The sequence below is a fragment of the Heloderma suspectum genome, chromosome 6 (genome assembly GCF_057233095.1).
Source record: "Heloderma suspectum isolate Gila_16-S chromosome 6, 16-S_ref, whole genome shotgun sequence".
Lineage (NCBI taxonomy): Eukaryota > Metazoa > Chordata > Lepidosauria > Squamata > Helodermatidae > Heloderma > Heloderma suspectum.
In genome coordinates, this window is record NC_139463.1 from 86,363,205 (window position 1) to 86,388,047 (window position 24,843).

Genomic DNA, 24,843 nt, shown 5'->3' on the forward strand with positions numbered 1-24,843 from the left:
GCCCTCCCTCTTTCCCCTGCCAATGACACTCTCATCATCCAAAAAAGCAGACTGCACCAGGCTGATTCTTTCCCTCCCACCCACCAGCGTACAGCAGAGCAGACAATGCTTGTCTGTGCCAAGATGGTGCCCTGCTTCTCCCGTGCTCTGCCCCCTCCCGGCTCAACAGAGCAGGCTGAGGCAGGCCAGAGCAGCCTCCCCAAACCAGCGGCCCTTAACCACGAGAGCCCTGCTTGCTTGGCCCTGCCGGGGTGGCGAATTCTTAGCTATGTATGTCCCGTTTCTTCTCGGCCCTATCAAATGCCATCCACAGAGCAAGCTGTGCCCCTCCGCGTGACCCCCCACTAGGGCGCACAGACAATGACTTCGTTGTGCCAGGGCAGTGCCACCCATCCTCGTGGCATATTCTTTTTTAGGGGGCCTGCGGGAGAAGGTTGTATCCTACCGGTCTTTTCCGCCTGCCCCCCACCCCGATCCAGTGCCCCCTCCTTCCTACTGATTGCCACCCGCCATGGCAAAGCAGATCGAACTGTCCTTGGTCGTGCCAGGGTAGTGTGGCCCACCCCGTGGCATTGTCGGGGGGCGTGTGTGTGTTTTTTCTTTTGCCATCCACGGCCTGAACGAGCAGGTGGTGCCAGACTAGCGCGTCTCTCCTCTCTTCTTTTCCTTTCTCCCCCACATCCAGTGCCCCCCTCCCTCGGGGCAGGGCTGCCCCCTCCGCGCCCGGCCGAGCGAGAGCGCACAATGGAGCCGGGCAATCCCTCGCCGCGCAAGGCTCAGAAATGCAAATCGCCGCCGCTGCCTGCGGCTCCGTACAATGGAAGGGAGGGAGGAAGGGAGCGAGAGAGAGAGAGGGAGGGAGGAAGGAAGGGAGAGAGAGAGAGAGAGAGAGAGAGAGGGAAGGCGAGGAGGAGAGGAGAGGGGGGAGCCCCATTGGCGGGGAGGCTGCTCGCCCCGGCCCAGCCCCGACGACGCGGCGGGTCCCCGGAGCGCCCCCTCCTCCGCGCCGCCTCGCCGTGCGCCTTGGTGAGTAGCTGCGCTGCGCCGCGTCGTCCGCCCGCCCACCGTGCGCCCCCCTCCCCAGAAAACCCGCCCGACCACTCGTCTCTTCTCTCCCCCCCGCTCCCCGGCACCCAGAGCAGGTGCATGGCAGGAGGGGGAGCACGGCCGAGGCCTCGATCTTCGGCGGGGGGTGCGGGGGAGAGGCATCCGGCCGTGGGACTGCACCGGGCCAAGCTCCGGGCGCGCACCGCCTTGGCGCACGGAAATCGCCCGGCCTCGGCCTCAGGCTTCGTTATCCCCGAATGACCCGGACGATTTCCTCCATCTCTTTCTACATCCCTCTTCCCCTACCACTCCTAAGCGCGCGGCCCCCCCCGGCCACGTGACCGTGACTGAGATGGGGGGGCAGACGTCTCAAGTTATAGTCTGTGTGGTGGGGGGGGGCAGAATCTGTTTCACGGAAATCGGAGTGGAGAAATGGGATGCGGGGGGGGGTTGCTGAGGCTATTTGGGGTGAAGGCGCTTTTGGGAGGAATGGGGGGGTGATATAGCAGGTGGCTTAGAGCCATGCGGACGGCGGGGGGGGGCGGGGGAGAGGTGGTGCTCCAGGGTTGGTGCTGCTGAGATGAGGGAGGCCCAAGGGCCACGTTCTCACTCCATTAATCCCCCCCACGCAAACATACACTTTGTAAGAGGCTGTTTCCCCCTGCGCCCCATTCCTACATTTTTATACCCTTTCATTGCCACTGAATGGAAGGGAATGGGGCGGGGGGGGGAGCCTCAGGTCTAATGACCCATCAATACTAACTTGCGATGTAAAACTAAGTTGGGGTGGGGAGGGGGCCAAAGGGAGGGATCAGTAGCCCTTAGTTGCTGGAACAGCCCCTTTTACTCATCCTTCCTTTCCCTCCCCACCGGAATGTGCACTGGAGCATTTGCTGAGGCAGCTGCTCCTTTTGTTCGGGGTGTGTGGGGTGGGAAGCGGGGGGGTCAGCTCTGTGTCTTGCTGGGACAGTCACTCTCTTGTCTCTCTCGCAGGCCAAGGCAGAGCTTGTGGTGTGAGTGAGGGGACTGTTGCGCTCCCATTGATATGTCCCCCTCCCCCCTACTCCATCATGCCTGGAAGTTGGCGGGAGTTGGCTTGAGGCCTGGCGGCCACCCTCCCTATTCCTGGCGGTGGGACAGGGACCCTTGAGAAACTGCCTACTTTATCCTTAGGGTGCTTTCCCCTACGAAGCAGCCATCTTGTTTGTTTCCAAGCAAGACTGAATGGGCACCCCTGTAAACACCACCCGTTGGGTGCAATTGCATTGCATTAAAATGTAACACTCCCTCTCCATAAACAAGCAAGACAGGACAAACTGCTTTACTAGCATGGAGTAGGCCCAAAAGACTTCATGTGGTGGGTTTATTTTTTTTAAAGATTAGTCATTTGGGTACTTCCATAGGCCTAGCATGGCATGGTGCCAAAATGAATCAGCTATCTTCTATGCAGGCCTGTGAATACCACCACCCTCACACTGCTGCAAGAGAACAAGGCCTGCTGCTTGATTTGGGCAATACCCGGTATAGAGCAAGCCCGCCTTCACTTTGTGCTAGGCCACCATTTTAGGCAGCAGGATGTTCCATCAGGATAGCATCAGGTGTGGCCTTCCTGAATCAGGACTTGAGCATTCAAGGCATAGTCCTGGAATCTATGAACTAATAATAAAGAAGAGTGCCTCAGATGATGTGCAGAGTGCTTCTCTTTCACCTCTAACCACAATCAGGTGCCCTTCTTCCCCCACCCACCCCCAACACACACAGATCTTGAGGTACTGGCGCAGAGCTTCCAGGTCAGAGACTTCCAAGCAGGCTTTAGCCCTGACCTCTCCCTTATTAAAAAAAGTAAGCTTTGAGCAGGAGCCCCTTCTTTTGGAGAGGATAATGTTTCCACAGAAACTTTTTTTTCCATCAACATGGTAAGCTTTCACATTTTTCAAGTTGGCAAGCTTTCAAGTTGCACAGAACTGTGCTTCAGGCAACAATAAAAATAAGTTTACAGTAATGTCTTTTTTCCTGCCTAAGGAATGTTTCTATGTCTCTTAGCAGGCTGCTGTGTTATTCAGTCTATCTGAACCACCTTAAGGCTTGTTCATACAAGTTTATGATGTTATCCTTAGGTTGTTATCCTGAAATAATAGCTTTTGACTACCCAAGTGAAGAATTCCAGGGAATTTCTGCCAGACGTCCTTGCTTACTGTCTTAGCTCATTCAAAGTATGCTGTATTTCTCTGCAAGATTCTGAATTCCACCCAGCAGCATTGAGAACCTTGTTTTAGTTTACATGATCACTTAGCTCAGGATGAGAGAAATTGAGGGACGTGTCAAGAAGAGACCCTGGTCTTGCCATGGGTTGTCAAATCTCTTCCAACTCCTTTAACCTCTGATTCACTCCTTCAGCGTGTAACGGATCAAAGATGTTGTTGAGTTCAAGAGTTGCCATCCCAGAATACATATGAGGACGCTTCTATACCACAGACATAAACTGGTTTAATAGTCATGCTACCTCTCAAGGGAACCCTGAGAACTGTATTTCTGCAAGAAGGGCTGGGGCTCTCTATAAATGTTTAGGATTCTTGTTAAACTACAATTCCCATGATTCTTTGGGCTGGGGGAAAGCCATAACTGCTAAACCACTGTAAAACAGATACGAATTTGTATGAATATGGCTTTAGGATACTATCCTCCCTGTAGAGCTTCCTTTGGGATGAAATAGCTATCTGTGTTACAGAGGATGTATAAACAGAGAACGATATATCTATCTATCTATCTATCTGCACACTTCACATCAGGTGCCTTATATTTGGTTTTATATAAACTACCTAGTCTTTGTAGGGACTCTAGAAAATAATAATAAAATAATAGCTTCAGGATTAAGGAAGAAGTGCTATTCCATGGTAAGTGATATCTTAAGTGTACAATCTTATGATAGGCCTTCTGTCAAAATGCAGTGGTTAAATGTTATGCCATCTGTCTTTCATTCTGAATTATTTCACAGCAGATGTGTAGGTAAAACTGTTTCTGGACTGTACCACTCAATTCTCTTGGTTTAGGGGTTGGGTTGGCGCAACTGAATGTTCTTCCATTAAAAAAAAAGTCTTGCACATAGAATATTAGGTATAGGGTTGAAAAACTTTAGCCTAACCTTCCTGATATGCTGGCTTTGTGTATACAGGAAGTTTTGGGTGTTGGTGGGTTTTTTTTTCGTGGGGAAGCACTCAACCATGCACACAGGAAGTCAGTTCCGTGAAAGGTATTGTCTTACCAGTGTGAATATCAATTCCAGACAGACAATTCTCATAGTTTCAGTTCTTTCTTCTGTGAGGTCTGTTGCCCTCCGGGAGGGGGAGTAGGTCACATGATAACAGTATGAATTCACAGCTCTGATTCATACACGCCCAAACCTACAGTCAATGTCAGCTAAGGTTTCTGCCCTCTCTTCTCTTTGCCAAAGCCAAATGCTTTGGATGCAGAGGAGACTGCAGGCCTTGTACCACCACCCTTCCTCTGATATTCCCTTTGCGAGGTTCCACACACCAGTCAAACTAAAGCTGTTTTATTTTCTGACAAAAAGTAAAAAATTCCATATAGTGGATTTCCTTAGAATGTTAGATTTTAACAGTCATGTACTTTAGATGCCCCTTTCAACGCACAATAACCGACCTACTCTATTCATAAATCAGTGGCAAAAGAGTGGGTTTTCATTTTTATGGGTGAAGTGACAATTCTGTAGTAAGTGTGAGAACAGAACTGAGAAGGTGGTAGTTATTTTAGATTAATGCAGAATCCAAGCTTGTGGTTCTGTGGGTGTTTTGTTGCCTAATACTGGGAGTATGATAGCCAGCTGGGATCTCTTAGCTGTCCCTAGTTGTTTTGAGGTCCTTGAGGCCTCCAGTGTTTTACACAATGCGCTGTGGAGTGATGGAAGCTAATGCAGAGGTGGCAAACCTTAGAAGGGGGCCGGGGGGGGGGGGCACTGTGCCAATATAAATGGGCTGATGGGCCAGACCAAAGAACACAAGAATGCATGTTGGCTCACAGGCATGCAAATAGACTCTGTTACTTATTACACACACACACACACACACACAGATATCCTATCTTGCATTCCCAGAGAAAGTGGAATTGGATGAGTTGTCTTGGTTTGCATGATGATCATACAAACATCATGCACCACATCAAACATATGTGCCATCGCAGGCTGCTGCTCTTCTTAGGAAATAAGGTTACCTTGCAAGCAAGTTGCTGTATAACAAAAGCCCCAAGTCCTTTGCATAACACTGTTTTGGTCTGCTACCAGCCCCAGTCTCTTTACATATAGTCAGCCTAGTCTTGAAACCCAGCTCTAATACCATATTTAAACCCAAAGGGTATTTCTAGCTGTAAGGCTGTAGTGCAGGGGTGCAGAACTGCATGCCCAAGGCCAAATCCGACCCTCTGAGGTTCCACAGAAGGACATGCCCCTTCCCCCCAACCAGTGATTGGTCGTTTCCTTGCTTTTGTGCAGATTTTTCCCTATTCTAAAAGGCTGAATTTCCTGTCCTAAGTTAGTTTACTGGCAGTAAGAGCTTTAGGGCGCAATCCTATGGCCGCTAGACAGCCATAGGATTGTTCGGTTTGGGGGAACTGACCTCAGAGCATGGGCTCTGAGGTCGGTTCCCAGAAAACCACCTCCCTGCTGCCTCTCTCCCCATTCTCTCTCCCCGCTGCCTTCCCCGCTGCCTCATAGGTGGCGCCGATCATCCCCGGGCTCCATGCTTGGAAGGGCAGCACGGAACAGGGCAAAAGACAGCGTTCCCGGGGGCAGGGAGTGTGGAAATGCCAGTATGATGCTCCCTATGTGTTGTCTGCCCCCACCCCGCTTCGAAGTCCCCTGGCTAGACAGCCGAAATCAGCCATCTAGCTGCAAATGCAGGGCAGCCAGAGCACAGAGGAGAAGATCCTCCATGCTCTGGACTCAGTGGTCTTATAGGCCCCTTCCAACCCTACTATTCTATGATCCCCACCGCACTCCGCCCACCCTGCATTGGATAGATGGTCACTTCCGAGTTTGGAGGCAGCCACCAATCCCCATAGGATTGCTCCCTTAAGCTACAATATGCTGGGATTTTTGACCCCACCCCTTTGCCTTTGGCCTTGCCCACCACTGGAATGCGACCCCAAAGAGCTTCTCTGAAATGGAATCTGTCCCTCTTTTAATTTCAATTACTACATTTCTATACTGCCCCATGGCCAAAGCCATGCGGTTTACAAAGATTAAACACCTTAAAAATAAAATACTGTACATAATATAAAAAACCATTTACATGCAAACAGAAAACACACACACACACATTAAACAATTTTAACAATCAACAATAACTCCCAGGACCCAATTAAAAACATTATATGCCACCAAACGCCTGAGGTTAGAGGAAGGTTTTAATCTGGTACTGAAAAGATAATGGTGTTGGCACCAGGAGGGCCTTGCTGGGGAGGTCTTTCCATATTGGGGCTGAAAGAGGTTCTACACCCCTGCTATAATGGATTTATATAGTTTTTAACCATTGTGGGTTCCCCAAAAGGATTCTAGGAATGGTAGTTCGATGAGGGTGCTAAGAATTTGTGGCTAAAGATCCCTAGCCCACCTCACAAAGCTCCAGTCCCCTGGAAAGACAGAATGAGAGACTCCTTGTGGTATAGAGGTCACAGTGTTAGACTAGATTGCAGAAACCTAGATTAAAATGCCGACTCACCTGTAAAACTCACTGGGTGACCTTGGGCGAGTTATGATTTCTAAGTCTTAACATGGCTTGTTGTGTGCATTAAAACAGGAGGAGATTCACGTATGCCCTCCCCAGTTTCTTTGAGAAAGGATGGAATAAAGTTGTAATTAAACAATACAAGTATTGCTAAATCCATTTACATCTGTGACGTAAATGCACTTTTACCTTGCAATCTTATGCATGTCTATGGAGGAGTAAGCTCCACTGAGTTCAATGAGGCTTACTTCCAGGAAAATGTGTATAGGACTGCAACTTAAGGGATGTTTAGACAGAAAAAAAGCCCAACAACTACCGGCTGGGGAATGCTGGTTGCTGTAGGACTTTATTCTCTCTAAATATGCATGGGATTGCACCTTAATTTCTTGATCTAGCTCCAATTCCCTCTTTGGGGTTTTACAGCTGGATATGGGTTGTGGGATCTGCAGGAACAGGGTATGCTTGAAGGCTAAGGAAGGGATCCATCCACAGGGAGAGAATGAGTGGGAGGAAGAGCCAAAAGCTCAGCCTGTTGAACAGATTGTGATATTTACAGTGATGCAGATCAGCCTGCCCCAACCTGGTGCCCGCCAGATGTTTTGGACTTCAGCTCCCAGAATTCCTGGCCATTAGCCATTCTGACTGGGGCTGAGGGGAGTTGAAGTCCAAAACATCTGGAGGGTAGCAGGTTTGGGAAGACTGATGCAGATCGCTTTGCTTACTGAATGCATACCAAGCTAGGTAACATATTTCAAATACTTGGGCACCAAAGCCAGTGTTTCCAAGATCTTGCCAGTTGTAAGAACATAAGGACCAGACTGGATCAGACCAAAGGCCTATCTAGTCCAGCACTCTATTCCCACAGTGGCCAGCCAGATGTGCCTGTGGGAAGCCCACAGCAGGACAAGAGCACCCTCCAGCTAGCAACCAGTATTCAGAGGCATACTGGCTCTGATAATGGAGGTAATACATAGCCATCATGATTAGTAGCCATTGATGGCCTTATCTTCCTTCGCCTCCCAGCAGCAGGGGAACCCATATGTACCTTGGTACCAGTATATAGTAACTCCCAAGGAGGAAAGTATAAGAATGAAAGAGAGGAGGACATTTCCATTTGTCACACCCACAGCTTTGAAAGACGGGTGGTGGCTAGATGCAAAAGGGGACGGCGGACCTACACCTTTAGTAGTTATGCAGAAGAGGGAATTTTAGCAGGTGCGTAACAAGCGACTCCGGAAATTCCCTCTTCTACATAACTGAAAGCTGCAGGTCCTCTGTCCTCTTATGCATCTGCCCCCCCCCCACATACACCCCCATGAACTGTCTCACCTCCCACCACTACCCCTGCCACCTCTCACCATAGAAAGACAAGGCCAGGGCCAAGCCTAAGGCCTGAGGAAGGCCCAGCAAGACCAGGCACCTAGAGCCTGGTGCTGACCCCTAGAGCCTGGTCTAGCGCTGCTGCTCGTTGCATCATTGCCTGTTCCACAAGGGAGCAATGGCGAGATGAAGGAGAAGGAGCAGCAGCCTCTGCTCGCTTTGCCCCTCTCTCTCTTGGTGGCTCTACAGATGGGGCCCAGAGGAAGAGGGCAAGTCAAGGGGCAGTGGTGAAGAAGAGGTGGACCCACACACGGGGTGGGGGTGGGGATTCCCCAAGGGCATCTTGCCCAAGGACCTGGAGCCGGCACTGCACAAAGGCCACAAAGAGAGAAAGCTAAAATTCCACACCCCTGCCCAGAGGTTCCTAATGTTATTTGTGAGGAGATCCTCCAGCAGAATTTGTCTTCTTCATTTTCTTCCACTTCTTATTTTCAGGGGGGCGGGGGGGAGACGGCGTACTTGTTTATTTGCTTCAGGAAGTGAAGAGGTTTCAAGGAATCTAGATTTTTTTAAAAAAACCCAATTTGTACGGGTTGGGTTCTGTGTGAATAGAATTGTAGAAGATGACAGCCTCGCCTGAGGCAGAGTGGGGATGAGGTTTGAGTGAACATGTCAATCAGGCCACACCTGCTTGTGGTGTTATCTTAGCATACAGTTCCCTGGCATTTGTCTTCTACATCATCAGTGCTTTACACTTGCGGTGGGAACACTAGCAAGACGCATATGTACAGTTTTGCACATCTTACTAATAATAGGCCTATCAGCAGTCAAGGACAAATAAAGGTGTTAAAAACTTACAGCTAATGACAACCCCAGCATTGTGTTAGTTTCCCTTTCTCTGCCAGCAAACCCCCCTTACCCCCAGGAACCCTCCTTTTTTTTAGCTGCCACCTTTCCTCAGCTTTTCCTCTCAGGGCCCTACCTCTCCTGCTCCTCCCTCCATTAGATCCATGCTTGCCAGCCCACTGTTTTCCCTTCATTCAGCCACCCAGTCCCCCTTTCCCCTACATCTTGCCAACAGCTTCCAGCCCTTCTTCCCCTTAGCTCTGTGCAAAATGTTCCTTATAGCCAGATATTCATTTCCCTCACAGAAATTGCAGTGTTTGCCAGCATTCTGTTGCTGACACTCATGCCCTCAGAAGTTAGAAAGTTTGTGAAAGTTTCTTGGTGTCATGGTAGGTCATCTAACGGCTGTGGGAGAAGGAAGGGTGTTGCAGACCGCAGCTGGTTTTATTTTTACATATATATATATATATACATGATTCCAGTTTATCTCTGTCAATCAAGAGCAGCAGTATCTGGAAAGGGTGCTGTCTTATTGGCTTCTGTGGAAGCGTAGGTCTTTTGTTACTCAGAGCTGTGGGTGGATGTTCTGCTGAACTCTGCAAAATAATGGGATGTTTTACACGCAAGCACTTGTACTGGGAGATTCTTCAAAGTATTGGAGATGTTTGGTAACATGGGAGTTGTTAACACACAGTTTGCCACATCTGTATCCCATCCTTACTCCAGCAAGCTCCAAGCTGCGTTTAAGCCTCACAACAACCTTTTGAGGTAGGCTGTGTTAATGGTGGCTTATGCCCTATGTTAGGAGTGTGCAGAAAGTAGATCTCCAGATGTTTTGGACTTCAACTCCCAGCATTCCTGACTGTTGGTCATGCTGGCAGGGGCTTCTGGGAGTTGAAGTCAAAACGTATGTAGGCCTATCTTCTGCCCATGCCTGCCTTAGGTCATCCCTTGAACTTCACAACCCCCAAGCTGGGGTTTGAATGTAGATTTTCCACTTCCTAGCAGGGAACCTGGCAACTGCACTATACCCAATGCCAACCTGTTCTCACAAATTTCCCTTTGGGAAATTCAGTGGTATCCTTTTTGCTGGATCTGACCGACAGCCATATGTGAGACTGGGAAAGAAATTTTGCCCAGGTCAAGGGGGTTTGAGATCCTAGTGGATGTCTTCCTTTTCCCTGAATTCGTGTTAGTCTTTGTAGGAACTCCATAGCAGTGAGAGAGGATGCAGTGAAGGCTTCTCCCACACCATTCCTGTCACCCACCCTCTCCTCCTGTCTGCTGTGAGGTACAACATTGAGTCTTCCTTGCTATGGAAGGTGGGAAAGAAGGGTGGGACACAAGGCCGGGAATCGGGGAGCAGCGGGGTAGAAGAAGCTGTGGCTGCTGCACTCTCTTTTTGCTTCAGAGCCCCCAGATCAAAATCTATGGGCTGCAACTGTGCTACATTTTATTTGGCTTGACTTTCTTCCTTGAGCCGTCTCACTGCCGGATCAGTCCTGCTTTAGCAACCCCAGGAATGTTGGCTCAAGACCCACCATGGGTAACATTCTTGCCAGGTTCTATAGGTCGCCTATTCCATGGAGGTAGAATAAGGACTACTGTGTTATGTCAGGTCAGGATTTGCAGTAAATTCTTCTCAGATCTCTCTCCTCACACTCTGGGGAACGCCAGGGCTTAATATCTAGGAAAAATATACGCAAGAACTCAGATCCACCTAGAAACAGAACTTTCTGCACTTAGTGAAACTCTCGTCCTGATTTGTAGGGGTTCCCTCTACGCCAGGGATATTGAACTTCTTTCAGCCCAGGGGCCAGATTCACTTTTGGAGAAGCTCTTGGGGGCCACATTCCAGGGGTGAGTGGGGCTGATGACAAAAGGGGCAGGGCCAAGAAATACCAACATACTTAATTTTTTAAAATGTTTTTATTACATTTCTATACTGCCCCATAGCCGAAGCTCTCTGGGTGGTTTACAAAAGTTAAAACGTTAAAATACAATATACAGAGTTTAAAAGCCATTTACATAAAAGCATAAGGACAATGTATACAAACAACACAGAACTAAAAACAATTTCGTACTAAAAACCATTTTTAAAAATCCAACAATAAAACAACACAGCTTACAAGCAATATAAGCATCAGCAAAAGGAACAAGAATTCTAAAAAGGGAAAGCCTGTCAGAATAATAGAGTCTTTAATGCCTGCTTAAAAACCTTCAACGAGGTCAGCAGGCGCATTTCAACCAGCAGGTCATTCCACAGTTGAGGGGTGGCAAAGGAAAAGGTCCTCTTGCACGTGGCTGCCAATCTCACATGAGGCAGCCACAGCAGATAGCCCTCAGAGGACCTTAGGTGGTGGACTGGGACGTAAGGGAGAAGGCACTCCCTAAGATACCTTGGACCTAGACCATGTACGGTTTTTAGCTTAAAGCTGTTACTGCCAGTAACTAAGGGGAGGCATTTCAATCTTTTAGAATGGGGAAAAACTGTACAAAAGCCAGGAGACCACCAGATAGTAAAGGGAAAAGGTCAGGGCCTGGGGGAGGGCCATCTGGGGAACTGAATTTGGTGGGCCGGATTTGGCCTACAGGCTTAGGGTTCAACACCCCTGCTCTAAATATTCAGTGATGAGGAAAATGCAGCATGAACCTGTTCAGAGGCCCTTTGTTCCGTTCTTTGTATGCTTCAGAGTTTAAGCCCCAGCAGTGGAAACATGCCAAGGTTGAGCCCTGGCAGTGGTGCAGATTAAGGCCTGATGAAGCTTTTGTGAATGAAATCTCATGGATTTGTCAGATATTGTGAATGGTGAAATGGCAACTGTTCCCAGAACGCCCGAACTTTTCTTTCATCTTCCTCTCCCTCCCACTTTCCTGCAGCCCATGCTCCCGCCTACCTACCTGTCAGGTGTGACATGTCAAGTTACATCCCACTGGCTGCCCTTTCACCAATCAACAACTGAAGCATGTGATCAGGAGCACCATGGAGGTGAGTGGCTGAAGACCATGGTTGAGTATGACTGGATAGGGGAGGGATGTAAATGCCCCTGCCCCTGACTCTCCTTTGCACATGTTAGCCATATGTCCTATGGGTGAGCTATCCCATGTCCACCTTGCATGATCTTGGAAAGGATCCATTATTCCATCCCTCTCTCCACCCCCACCCCCACCGCAAAGATCTTGTACAGGTTTTCTGAGCTAATTCAAGGCCTGGAAAAATGATCCACCTCTCAGCCTCTTAATTTTCCTCCTTTCTCCACTGAATGTAATGGAGCAACTTGACTCTGTTACTTGCTTGCACGGTGGTGGGGTGGGTGGGTGGTGTATTTATTTATTATTTTTATGATTATATCCTGCCTTTAAAAAATCTTCAACGGCGACAGACAATAGAATCCAAAATACATGAGTAAAACAAACAGCCAATGATTTGTCAGGATCCTTCCCACAGGGCAGTTGGTGTCAGTTGGCCAGGTTCGGGGGGTCAACTGGAATAAGAGCAGGGAGTTTAGAGGCTGTAGGAGCAAAAAACGAGGTTGAGGAATCTAATTTTCCACAGAGGACCCGACTGAATGTAACAGACCTTCATTGCTTCATTAGATTCAGTGCGAAAAAATATGCTGGCAATTCTCCTCTGGCTCAGATTTTACTTCAAGCCCGGAGAAAACTTCCGGGGCTTGTAAAGCACCTCGCTTTTGAGGTGGGCTTTTACAAGCCCACAACATTATTTTTCCGAGCTTAGCTCAGGAGATCACCTGTATCTCTTAATTCCAACCATGGGTTCGATACCCCTTCGGTCTCTGGCATCCACAGCCAAGTCCCACCATCCTTTCCCCTCAGGATGTCACCACAAAGATACAGCCCTTTTCTGTGCTGACAAGCAAGCCTATAGATTACCCTTCCCTAACTCAATGTCCTCCAGATGTTTTGGACCATGGCATTCTGACCATTGGCCATGAAAGCTGAGGCGGATGGGAGCTGAAGTCCAAAACCTCTGGAGGGCACCAGGTTGTGGAAGGCTGCTATAGATGATTGGTTGGAGCACATTTGGACACCCACTGCTGTATTCATCCATTTCTCCTAACTATCAAGCAGAGCTCCGGCTTCCCAGTCATACGTAGGGATGTTTATTTGGCTGTCTTATCAGCTGCTAGGTTGCAAACACTGTGGGAAAAGAGCTGGTCTGGTCTTCTGCTGTTGCTGCTTCGGGAAAGGAAGCTCTGTTCTCCCCATGAGGAGAGAAGGTTTTTGTTCGCGTGTCGGCCACTGGTTTGCTGACTGCTCTGTGGAAAGTCAACAGGCCTGGCTCTCAGCTGCAGGAAGCTGAACTCATTCTCCCTTGCCTCCAGTAGCGAGCTCTTGCACTATAGTGGAGCATGAATGGTGTGGAAAAGCGCTTCGGGTGGGTGGGGGGAATGTATTCCAGACCGAGGCCCCAGCTTTCTTTTTTCCCTTCTTGTTCCTGCAGGGCACAGATTACCAGTTGCCTTCTGCCAACCCAGCCAGTGCAGCCCTCCCTTCCCCTTCCTCCTCCTCCTCCTGCGATGGAGCTGACACCCTGGCTTTCAATGGGGAGCTGGACCTGCAGCGCTACTCCAACGGGCCGGGGGGCCCAGGGGGCGAGGCCCGCCCGTACCCTTGCCCCATCTGTGGCAAGCGTTTCCGCTTCAACAGCATCCTGGCCCTGCACACACGCATCCACACCAGCTCCTACCCTCTCACGTGCCCCTACTGTGGCCATCGGGCAGGCCAGCGGGCCAGCCTGCGCCTCCACCTGCGTGCGCACTGCCCTGAGGCCCGGGCCCGCCTCAGCCACCAGAGCCGCCTGCTGCTGGAACTGGAGGAGCGGGCACTTCTGCGGGGGCAGGAGGAGGAGGAGGAGAAGGAGGAAGAGGAGGAGGAAGAGGAGCCCATTGCTCCTGTTCCGCCCCCGCCCCTGCCCACCTTCCGCTGCCCTTTTTGCAAGGGCAAGTTCCGCACCGCGGGCGAACGGGAGCGCCACCTCCGCATCCTCCATCAGCCGTACAAGTGTGGGCAGTGCTCCTTCGCGGCCGCCCAGGAAACAGAGCTGCAGTGGCACAACCAGCAGGCTCACAGCCGTCCTGCCGCGAGGCCGGCCCCCCCCCCTGCCCCCGCCGCCAAGGCCCCTCCCGCCCCCGCCGCCTCCACGCCGACCGAGTTCCGCTGCCAGGTGTGCGGGCAAGCCTTCACCCAGTCCTGGTTCCTCAAGGGCCACATGCGGAAGCACAAGGACTCCTTCGACCACAAGTGCCAGGTGTGCGGGCGTGGCTTCAAGGAGCCTTGGTTCCTCAAAAACCACATGAAGGTCCACCTCAGCAAGCTGGGCCTCCAGAGCGAGCAGCGAGGGCCGGGGCCGGGCCGGTCAGCACAAAGCTTGCTCGTGGGTTGCGAAGCCCTCTACCCCTCGCTCCTCTCCCCGCGGCCCACGGACAAGGCTGGTGCAGGCAATTTCTTGGGCTATGGCGACGCCAGCTGCGCCGAGCGGCTGCAGGCCACAGCACGGGCGGTGGAGAGCGGCCAGCAGTGGAGGGAGCGCCCTTACGCGGGGGGGTCCAAGCTGGTGAGAGAGGACGCGGGAGGGGCCCATCGCTGCCCGGACTGCGCCCGGACCTTCGGCACATTCCAGCAGATGGCCTTGCACCGGCAAAGCCACCCGCCCCGCGAGCGAGAGTGGAGCAAGGGACAGGCACTGGGCTCTCACCTTCTCACAGGACACTGGCTCCCTGCCAATGTGAGAGCCTCCGCCGCAGCCAACGCCAGCCCAGCAGTGCTGACCCAGGAGGAAAAGGGCAAGTATGGACAGGCCGAGCCCAAAGCACCGCTGGGGAATTCTGCTCTGGGAGTGTGTTTTTGCAGCTGACGGTCTCCCCGAACGAGAAGCAGAGGGGGCGAGACCTTCATCTAGACCGTTTCATGTTTTAAATGCGAGAAACCAGTTTGTGAGTCACACAGAACTTCTTCCTCAAGCAAAAAAACAAACAAAAAAGAAAGGAAGAAGATGCTGCATAATTAGGCAGGCTTTAACCTAAAATATCACGTGTTCTTTGCTTTATAAAAAGGTGTGTGTGATTTCGGGGGGGGGGCAGGGCGGAAGTGGGGGAAGCATCCAGTTGACAATTATTAATAAAGATCAGGAATAAACAGGTGTATTTTGATCTGTAAGCCAAAACCAGGCACTGGATGTGTAGCTTGTAAAAAGGATTAATAAAGTATAAGTTTAAAAGAAAGGTTTTGGCAGTGGCCTGTGTGGTGGCACCTTGCTGCCACCATTGGGTAGCATCCAAAGAAGGAGCAGGGTAGGGCCGATGTGCTTACTGTCTCCCACAAGTGTGTCTTTGCCGCAGGGGTGGGAAGCCATAACCCTATGATAGTCTTCATCAATCTGGTGCCCTCCAGATGCATTGGACAACCACTGCCAGCATCCCCTGCCAACTGTGCTGGCTGGGGGATGCTAGGAGTTACAGTCCAACAGATTTGGAGGGGAGCAGCTTGCAGACAGCTGCCCTAAGACCTCTAACAGGCTCGACAGCTGGCAGATTACGTCACTGGTCCCTGCCAACACAACACAGTGTGGTTTTGCCTACACAGTGTGCCAATCAGGCCTCCCTCCTCCTTAGTGGTGGCAGCTGGGTATCACAGCAGACACTGCTGCCCAGGTTGCCACTGAATTGTTTTAAAACATTTTAGTACATATCAGCCTAAGAATGCAATTTTTATTCTCCAGCCCCATGTACTAGGTCAGAAATAAGATTCGCTACCCAATCTGCCCACATATACTAGGATAGCTATTGGTGACTTAACAGGGAAAAAAAGAAAACAGATCAGCCTGTTTAAAGATGCCGTGCCTAGTCTCCTAGAAGTGTCAGGCAACCTGGTGTGATTTCTTTACAAGTTTGATCTCAATCTGAGGAAGAATTCTGTGTGACCCAGATGCTCACTCTCAGCATTTAAAACACAAATTGGGGTACTTGAAACTTCTCCATTGCTCTGTGATTTTACATGTTTGTGTGGTGTCTTACCTGTTTCCAAGTTAGAACATGTTTGGGGACACTGGTGTCATAAGGGTCTTTTGTTCTTTGCATACACCCACCCCAAATTCTGCACGGAGACAATTAAAACTCTGTGTCTCAGGGGGCGCGGGGTGGGGGGAAACAGGTTACATTTATGAATACTATGTTAGGCAGTTCTGTAATATTGCTCCTAATCACAAATCTGCACCACAAATATTTATCAGTTTTATATGGGTTCACTTTCTAGCTTCCCCAGAAAACCTGGGGAGTTGTGTTTTGGTGAGGGTATTTTGAAATTTTCTGAGACCTGAAAACTCCCTCACAAAACTACAGTTCCTTGGGATTCCTGATTAAAGAGAATGACTGTTAAGCCAGTTGAAGTCTATGGTGTAGGAATGAGTAATCCTCAAGTCTGGCATATAGTTTAACTCTTAAAAAAGGAGGGGGGAAGCTTTTGCATCACTTCCATGAGGTGATTTTATAGCGTCATAATTTTTGCATTGTGGATGTGTTGTTTAAATGTGCCCTCAAGTGGTGAGAACTGGAATTTACCACACTGGTTAGAATAACTGGAAATTTGGGCTTTGAGATTATTCTATTTAGTGTGTAAATTCCATTTCTTTCCACCTGAGGGCACATTTAAAAACATGTTCATGTGAAAATTTATGGTCTCATTCTGTACTCTGTATGTGTATATTTATATTTATATATATTTCATCTTCCCCAGAAGGCCAGCATAAATCAATACTAAAGCAGTTGACAGGGGCCTCAATACTGGCAAGTACTCAACATTTCTGCTGCTGCCCCCTTCAGCTACATTGCCTCCCATAAAAGTTATTTCCTCTGTCCTCTGGCTACAGAGGAAAACCATAGGTCAGCCTTCCTCAACCTGGTTTCCTCCAGATATGTTGAGCTGCAACTCCCATTATCCCCAGCCAGCATGGCCAATGGTTGTAGTGGCTAGGGATAATGTGAGTTGCCCTCCAACACATCTGGAGAGCATCAGGTTAGGGAAGGGTGACATAGGTTATCACAGAACCTATTACAGGAAAGAAGATGGAAGGATGCATGCTGAGGTTGGCTAGCAACTGCGCTCTCCACTGCTCCCTCCTCCATCCCAGTAATAGTCATAACATTTGCCTAATAAGTTCAACTATGACATGAAGGGAAAAGACCCCAAAGAACATGGGTTGTATCTTGTGGGAAGTGTTTATGACCACCACCACCCCACCCTGTATGGAGAGAGCCCTTTTCATAGGCTAATCCCCCTCCCCATTCACCCATCATCATCATTATTATTATTCCTGCTTTTTAATCAAAAGATACACAAAGTGGCTTACAAAAATTATTAAAAATACACAATAAAAATAAAGTACAGAACACACAACAATCATAAAGCTACAATAAAAGCAGACAGTTTTTAAAAATCAGCAGCCACGTTAAAAGCAGAGCAGAGCAATTGGGAGACTAAAGACAAATACTAAACACATGCTGAAATAAAAAGGTCTTCAGTAACTGCCTGAAGACTAAAAGAAAAGGGGCCCTGTGGATCTCCATGGGAGTGCTATTCCACACTTGTGGTGCCACCACTGAAAAGGCTCTGAGATCTCAAGTGCCTGTCTGGCTAATCTTAGGTAAGGGCAGAGTTTCTCTCATCTTCCACCAAGCTGATGTTTGTGAGAAGGGAGGGCCTGTTAACAAAAGGAGACACAATACTTGCCAGATTCTGCATAAAGCAGGGGTGGAAAGAAACAGGTTCTGCAGTTAGATGTCCAGATGATTTGCAATAGATTGGCAAGGGTGTTTACTTCCCAATTGTTTTATCAATAGCAACAACATAAAGGTTTTCCACCCCCTTGATTGATTCATTGATTGCATATTGTATGTATATGCCGCTCCTCAGCCAAAAAGGTTGCCAGAGCAGCTTACATATCATCAATTAAACAAGACAGACCCTGCCCGCAGGCTTACAATCTAAAAATACAGGACACAGAAGGAAAAAGGAATGGGAAGAGGGGGAAAATTAGGATGTTGAGACAAAGAAAGCTCAGAAGAAAACTAGGACTGGGATTTTCTGTGAAAGGATTGTGAGTTCAGTTTTGATACAGAAATTCAGTTTTTGAAACAAATTTGTTTCTGGGCTGAGTATGTGCTCAGAGGTACCTTTTTTCCTAATTTTAAGGATGCTTCCAGGTGAGGCTTTTATGCTGCAACTGTCATGCTTTATTCACTGGATTTACTGGCGGTCTGGGCAACCTCATCTTCCATTTGTAACCTTCCTGTGCTTTTCTACTGCTGCTTCCTTTTTTCTTACCAGGAAAAAAGCCTTTAAGAAGGAAAACACAGAATATGTTCATAATGCCTTTTGATAATTAGCGCTAGGAGCCCTCCATCTGGAAGCACCCTAAGGATGCATGGTGTGGAGAATGTGGATAGGGAGACATTTTTCTCCCTCTCTTAAAATACTAGAACCTGGGGTCATCCCAGGAAGCTGATTGGTGGCAGATTCAGGACAGATAAAAGGAAGCACTTCTTCACACGGCACATAGTCAAACTATGGAAATCGCTACCACAAGGTGTAGTGATGGCCACCAGTTTGAATGGCTTTAAAAGAGGGTTAGACAAATTACTGGAGGATAAGGCTATCAGTGGCTACTGGCCCTGATGGCTATATGCTTCCTTCAGTATCAGGGGCAGTATGCCTAGGTACCCCAGTTGCTGGGGAATATGGGCGGGAGGGTGCTGTTGCACTCATGCCCTGCCTGCGGGTTTCCCGTGGGCCACTGGGTGTACAGAATGCTGGACTAGATGGGCCCTTGGTCTGATCCAGCATGGCTCTTCTTATGTTCTTAAGTGTACATCTGTCACACTGTGCCCTCCGCTCCAAGCCACTATTTTGCATCTGGCTCTGGTAATGGACCTCGGGGTTCTAGAAAAAGAAAAGTAGATCTTGCAGTTCTGAAGTCTGCCCACCTCTAATACAGAGAGTCCCTCGACAACACTTACATAAAAAAGGAGTTTTTTTCTAGAACCAGCTTCTTTCACTATAGTGCTGCAGTGGTGGGCACCCAAATTCTCTCTTTTGTGTCAGGTAACAGAAATCTTGTCCCCTTTTGAATTTCTTGTGCCTGAGGCCAGTGCTGTCCAGATGGTTTTAATTTCAGATGGGGGGTGGGAAATAGTAGTTCTTCCACTCAAGCTGTGCTGGGGCATTACTTTGCTTTAAAAAAGTATTATATTCAATAAGAACGTTCACAAACCATATAACAATAAAGAAAAACAGAGAGACAAAAAAGATGACAATGCAATCAAATGTTAGTATAATGAGCATAATATATCCCCCCAGATTCAAACCAACCCCAGATGACGCTACCATAACCATTATCTGTTGCTGTAAATTATCCTTCCTATATTTCTGTCTCCAGAAACTGACAAAGCACTGCCATTTTCCTATAACTTCACTGCACAGCATTTTCCTTTTCTAAATGTGTATGAACAATAGTCGTGATTTTACTTACAAGCACTGCATATAACCTTTTCTGAAGCCATTCTTCTATTACTGGTCCTTTTTATTTTTATTTTTTTCCCATTTCAAAGCAGTCATCATTTCTACAGCTGTTTAGGTTGGGGGTATATTTTTTAACACAGGTGACAAATTGGTACAAATCCAAAGCCAACTATGTAATTATCACAGCTCCTAAAGGAGATTGTCTGCACTGGGGTGGGGAAATGGGACACCTGCGGTATTCTTGGTTGTGTGCCCCAGACAGATCTATCTGACTCTAGCTTTCTAAAACAGGACAGAGTGCCAAGAGAAAACAATATGGAAACCAAACAGGGAGGAACAAAAAATCTTCGTCACTACACACTAAAAATCTCCCTCCTCCCTGTGCCTTTCCCAGATATGCAGGGGCAGTCACGCCTGGATGGATCCCGACGGGGCACTGGGAAAGATTGTCCATTCTGCGGGAAGTCCTTCAGGTCCTCCCACCATCTCAAGGTTCACCTCCGCGTCCACACAGGTAAGGGCTGGAAGCAGTGACAGTGGGCAGGGGTTGCTTAAATGGATGGAAGTGGATACTAAGGGTCATTTGACCAAGTTGGCTAACACCGGCCAGATTCCCCCCGCCACACCCAAAGTTCTGTACCATTGATACAGCTCATGCAACTGCTTAAGACCACTTCCTGCCCCAATTTATACTCTGCTGTGCTGAAATTAATATCCTATGGTGGCATACCATCCAGACCAGTGCCCAACGTGGGAAACCCAAAGAGCACCCTTCCATTACTTAACGTGGAGCATGCATACCTACAGTCATCATCAGGGGCCAGCACTGTTGGGTACCTGCCAAGGCCTGCACCCCTGCAGGGGGCCCACCGCCGACTCCCAGAAGCTCCTGGCCCTGCTCCTCCTCGCTGTCGCTGCCTGTTCACTTGCCCTCTCTGCACATGCAAGCAGCGACGAGAGTGAGGAGATGGAGCAGCGTCCTCTAGTTACCTCCAGGGTGCTGTGCAGATTGGGCCCAGAAAGAGATGGCAAGCAGTAGTGACAGTGGCAGGGAGATGGGCCAGCTCAGGACATCTTGCCCATGGGCCCTTTAAAACCTGGAGCTGGCACTCCTCTTGCATAAACGCTACTGAAATGTATAGGGCTATCCTACTTTCGTTCATTTTAGCAGAGCTTCTACAGGTGAACTTCCTGGTGGATTGTGCTCATGCTGGATCTAGATCTGTTTTGCTGTCCTTATTGGCATCCAGAATTGGGCACTTGAGGCAGCCGCCTCACCTTGTCTCATCGCAGGGTCCTCTCTGAGCCCGTCTGAGTGATTTTAGGCCAGTCATTCATTCTCCTCCTAGCCTACCTCATGGGATTGTTGTGAGGCTGAGATGAGATCATCTCTGTATATGCTGCCCAGAGCTCCTGGTTAGGTAGAATGTCTATGAGATAAATAATAATTATTAATAATAGTAATAATAAACAATAAACAATCTGTCCTTTAAGGTCACAAGGGCAGGCCTTACTGAGAGTCCCATCAAACGAGGCTGAGGTGCATCTAGATGGGACTTGGGACAGGGCCTTTTCTGTAGTTGGCCCAGCCCTTTGGAACTGGTTATCTACTAAGTTGCCTTACGAAGACATAACGGACTTTCTGAAAACCACTGCAAAACGTTTTCATTCTGACAGATCCGAGTTCTGCTTATTGTTATTTTTATTTTAAAACATTTTGTTCACAGCATATCAAAATTAATTTCTTACTGTTAACTAATACACTTTAAATCCATTTTACAGTCCCTTACCGTTATAGTTTTGGTTATTCTATTCAGAATAGTTATCCTGGTTTTATTCTGGTTGTATTGTTATACTGTGGTTTTAATGTTTTATATATTGTTTTATTGTGTCCTTTTTGGTTGTAATTTTCGTGAACTGCCCAGAGAGCTTCAGCTATGGGACGGTATAGAAATGAAATAAATAAATAAAATAAATTAATTAATAACACCTATTAAAATCATGCCGTGCAAAATGAATTCATAGTAATTCATGAATGGGCTAGCAAAATGTTATAGACAAATAACTTTTATGGACTTATTTGCAAGGATGCTTTATACTTTGTCTCCTGGTTCCCTGCAAGGCAGAGCTCTGGTGGGCCATCTTAGAGAGGGAATTCCAAGTTGTGATGCCTCAGCCAAAAGACCTTGCTCTGTCTGCTCATTGGTTTAACCTCTTGACAGATAGAACTTGGAGCAGGGCCTTGCTCATTGGGTCTTAAACACTGGGTGAATCTTAAGATTCTAATCCGAAAGTCGTAATATAGATTGCACATTTTGTTCACACACACAGCAATTCCGCACGGTTGCTTTTATGCCTGTTCTATGGATTGCGGGAACTGAGGGAGAATGATTCCAAGTCACTTGGTGAGCCTGAGGCAGAGATGGAATTTGAACTAAGGTCTGCCAGATCCAAATATGGCTCTCTAGTCATATTCTTAGGCCAACGGGGAAAAGACGCCCAAAGGGAAAAACGCAATGCCAGGGAGTTGCCTTGCCAATTTGTGTCTCCCATTTCTTCCTGCAGGCGAGCGCCCATACAAGTGCCCTCACTGTGACTACGCTGGCACCCAGTCTGGGTCTCTCAAGTACCACCTGCAGCGCCATCACCGGGAGCAGAAGAGCGCTGCGGCTGCTGCTGCGGCCGCAGCTGCAGGAACGCTGGAACGGTGCCACATGCCCCTTGCTCCTACTGCAGTCCCTGCCTTTCCCCCTACACAGCTCACCAAGAGCCATGGGCCCTTCCTCCCTTCGGGGGGCTTGGGCGCAGCTCGGTCCCGTCCATCCCGCCGCAAGCCTCTGCTTAACGGGAAGGCTGACTTCCAGCCCTTGGACCTGTCGCTGCGCCCAGCCCTGGCAGGAGGAGGAGCCCTTCACCGCTGCCAGTTCTGCCCCTTCGCGACCTCCGCTCCTGAGCTTATGGAATTACACCTTCAGGTCCACCACAGCCGGAAAGCCCGTACCCGCCGCTGCTCTCACACGGCCCCTAAACCCCGGGTGGTGGTGGAGGATGAGATGTCTGAACCCCAGAGCCCCCAGCTGAAAGGACCCGAGTCTCTGTGCCCAAAGGGGGAGACCACCAAACCTCACAACCTCTGGCATTCGGAAGACCAGGGAGAACCTCCCAGGCCCGAGTTGCCTCGAGGGAAACGGACCTCCGATGGAGCAATAGTGGCCCGGCTCTCTCCTGGAGCTGCACCAGCTCAGCAAGGCTGGGAGGGCCTGTCGCAAGACTCTAAGGAGCCAAGACCTGAGGAGAAGTTGCCTGGCCCCATGGTCCAAAAGGGGCCGCACCAGGAGGCATCTAAGACGGGCCAAGGCCTCCTGGAATTGCAGTTGGAGCCAGTGCAGGCCTGAGTGTGTCTACTCTGCATACATAAATCAGTTTCGAACCTGTTGTCACAACAACTTCCAGCCAAGGGACCCTGGGAACTGTAGCTCTATTCCATGAAAGTCGTACTCTCCAATAAAGAATTCTCAACACCTACAAAACTACAATTCCCAGCGTTCATCGGCAGGGGCCTTGGAGAGCCCATAGCTTAGTGGTAGAGCACATGCTTTGCATGCCTTAAGGTCCCAGGTTCAGTCCTTTTTATCTCTAGCTAAAAGAGGTAGCAGGGCTCAGAAAGTCCTCTGCTTGTGACTTTGAATGGACGCTGCCAGTTAAAGCAGACAATATGGGGCTAGGTAGACCAGAGGTCTGGCTTAAATAAAAAGGCAGCTTCATAAGACCGTTAAACCAGTTTCAGACCTGTTTACATTCGTAGTATAGATGTGCAGAGACCGGGAGAGGGAGCTAGTAAGATGCCACCCCACAAATGACAGGGTCATGCACCCATCTGTGAGAGGTGTTGGCATAGAAGATAGTAGGGTTGTCAACCTTTTTGAAACAGGTGTCTGTGTTTAACAGCAGCAAGACGAACAGAAATTCAAGAAGTGCAGATGTTCTCTGTCATGCAGCTGGTAACAGCACAGAAGCCCCACCACAAAAAGGCAGCGGGAGGATGTGCCAACCCTGGGAGGCAGAAGAAAGAAATTGTGATATGGCTGGGATATGGAACTGGTTAAGGGGCAGTGATGCTGTAGCAGTCTTTTTTTTAAAAATCAAACAGGGTTTGGGGGTGAGGTGGTTGTGGTACATTGGATTCCAACCCCTTGTTCTTTCCTCAGTTCTGGGCTTGATGCTGCTTCCTTTTGGTGCCACTGTCTGAGGAATTGGACCCTCACAGGACCTCATTGTTGGCACAGATGTAGGGTTGATAGGTCCCATAAGGGACAAAGCTCCTGTTGTATACCTTGAAAGGTTTTGTAAAAGGGGAACATCTCTGCAGGTGCAGTGTTTCCCTCCATATTGCTACGATGATGGGAGAAGCTGAGCCTGTCACAATTCTCCCTTCTCTACTTATTAATAACACAGGAGCCCTGTTCCTATTAGGCCCATTTACCCTGTCAAGAGCCACAGAGTCAGGGCAGGCCACAAGAACCACTCTTGGCCTGAGGGAACTTCCAAGTACCTGTGATGGGGCTTTGTCTCTATAGCAACCGGGTGCCACGGTCTCTCGTGTGCGTAGCAAGTGACCCAGTGCCAGTATCTTATCTCCGTAGTGACCCAGCAACAGAGCTTTGTTTCTATAGTGACCTGGCACATCAGGGAGCTTGACAACTTCTAGAGTTTTCTATTTTTTTATTGTTTTCTTGTAGAAAATTTGAAACTGGAAATAAAAATTAAAATTAGAAATGACAATGCTCTAATGCTTCTGTGAGTGTGCGCCTTGAGCAATGCCCTCTAAGCACCCCTGATCAACAGATCAGAGCTAGTCCTACCATGAGGCAGGATGAGGTGGCCACCTCAAGCAGCAGTTCCTTGAAAGCAATGGGTGGCAGAAAGGTTTCAGAGGACAAAGCTATGGATTCCATGTGACCTGTTGTTTCCCTACTAACCTAGCCTGGTGCCCCCAGGTGTGGTGGAGGATGCTGGTCCCGCCACCAATGTTGAAGTAAAATTCAGCTGCAAGTCTGATCAGCTGTTGTACATGGAATGGGAGGGGGCAGCATTGTCCAACTCAGGCAACAAAATGTCTTGGGCCAGCCCTGCAACAGATTGCCCTCCAGTATGTTTGTATCGGGTTCTTAAAGCTTCTTGATTGCAAAATGACCCGCAGAGAGCAAAGATTGGTACAAATGAGCTGAAAATCACCAATTGCCAGGTCTCAATGGGGACAGATTAAGCACAAAGCATTTCTGGGCAACAATTTCTCTGCTATTTTAGCACACACACTCTTCCACATGGGTTGCTGTTCCTTTTATTCCTCACCCTG

The 24,843-nt window shown here is 48.9% G+C and overlaps 1 protein-coding gene across 1 annotated transcript; it reads left to right on the top strand.

Moving 5' to 3' along the window:
* The first annotated feature begins 626 nt into the window (after positions 1-626).
* On the top strand, positions 627-24,267 carry ZNF219 (zinc finger protein 219). Its single transcript, XM_084805179.1, has 5 exons — positions 627-1,026; positions 11,832-11,940; positions 13,417-14,758; positions 19,882-20,001; positions 22,053-24,267. Exons 2-5 carry the CDS (start codon positions 11,935-11,937, stop codon positions 22,880-22,882), a joined length of 2,298 nt encoding a protein of 765 aa, XP_084661305.1. The 5' UTR covers positions 627-1,026; positions 11,832-11,934; the 3' UTR covers positions 22,883-24,267.
* Positions 24,268-24,843: the final 576 nt, after the last annotated feature.

Bases quoted from the DNA above. Each gene is read 5' to 3' on its own strand.
- ZNF219 (XM_084805179.1), top strand. The intron at 14,759-19,881 runs GCAAGTATGGAC...TGCCTTTCCCAG, and splicing joins GCTGACCCAGGAGGAAAAGG to ATATGCAGGGGCAGTCACGC. The intron at 20,002-22,052 runs GTAAGGGCTGGA...TTCTTCCTGCAG, and splicing joins TCACCTCCGCGTCCACACAG to GCGAGCGCCCATACAAGTGC.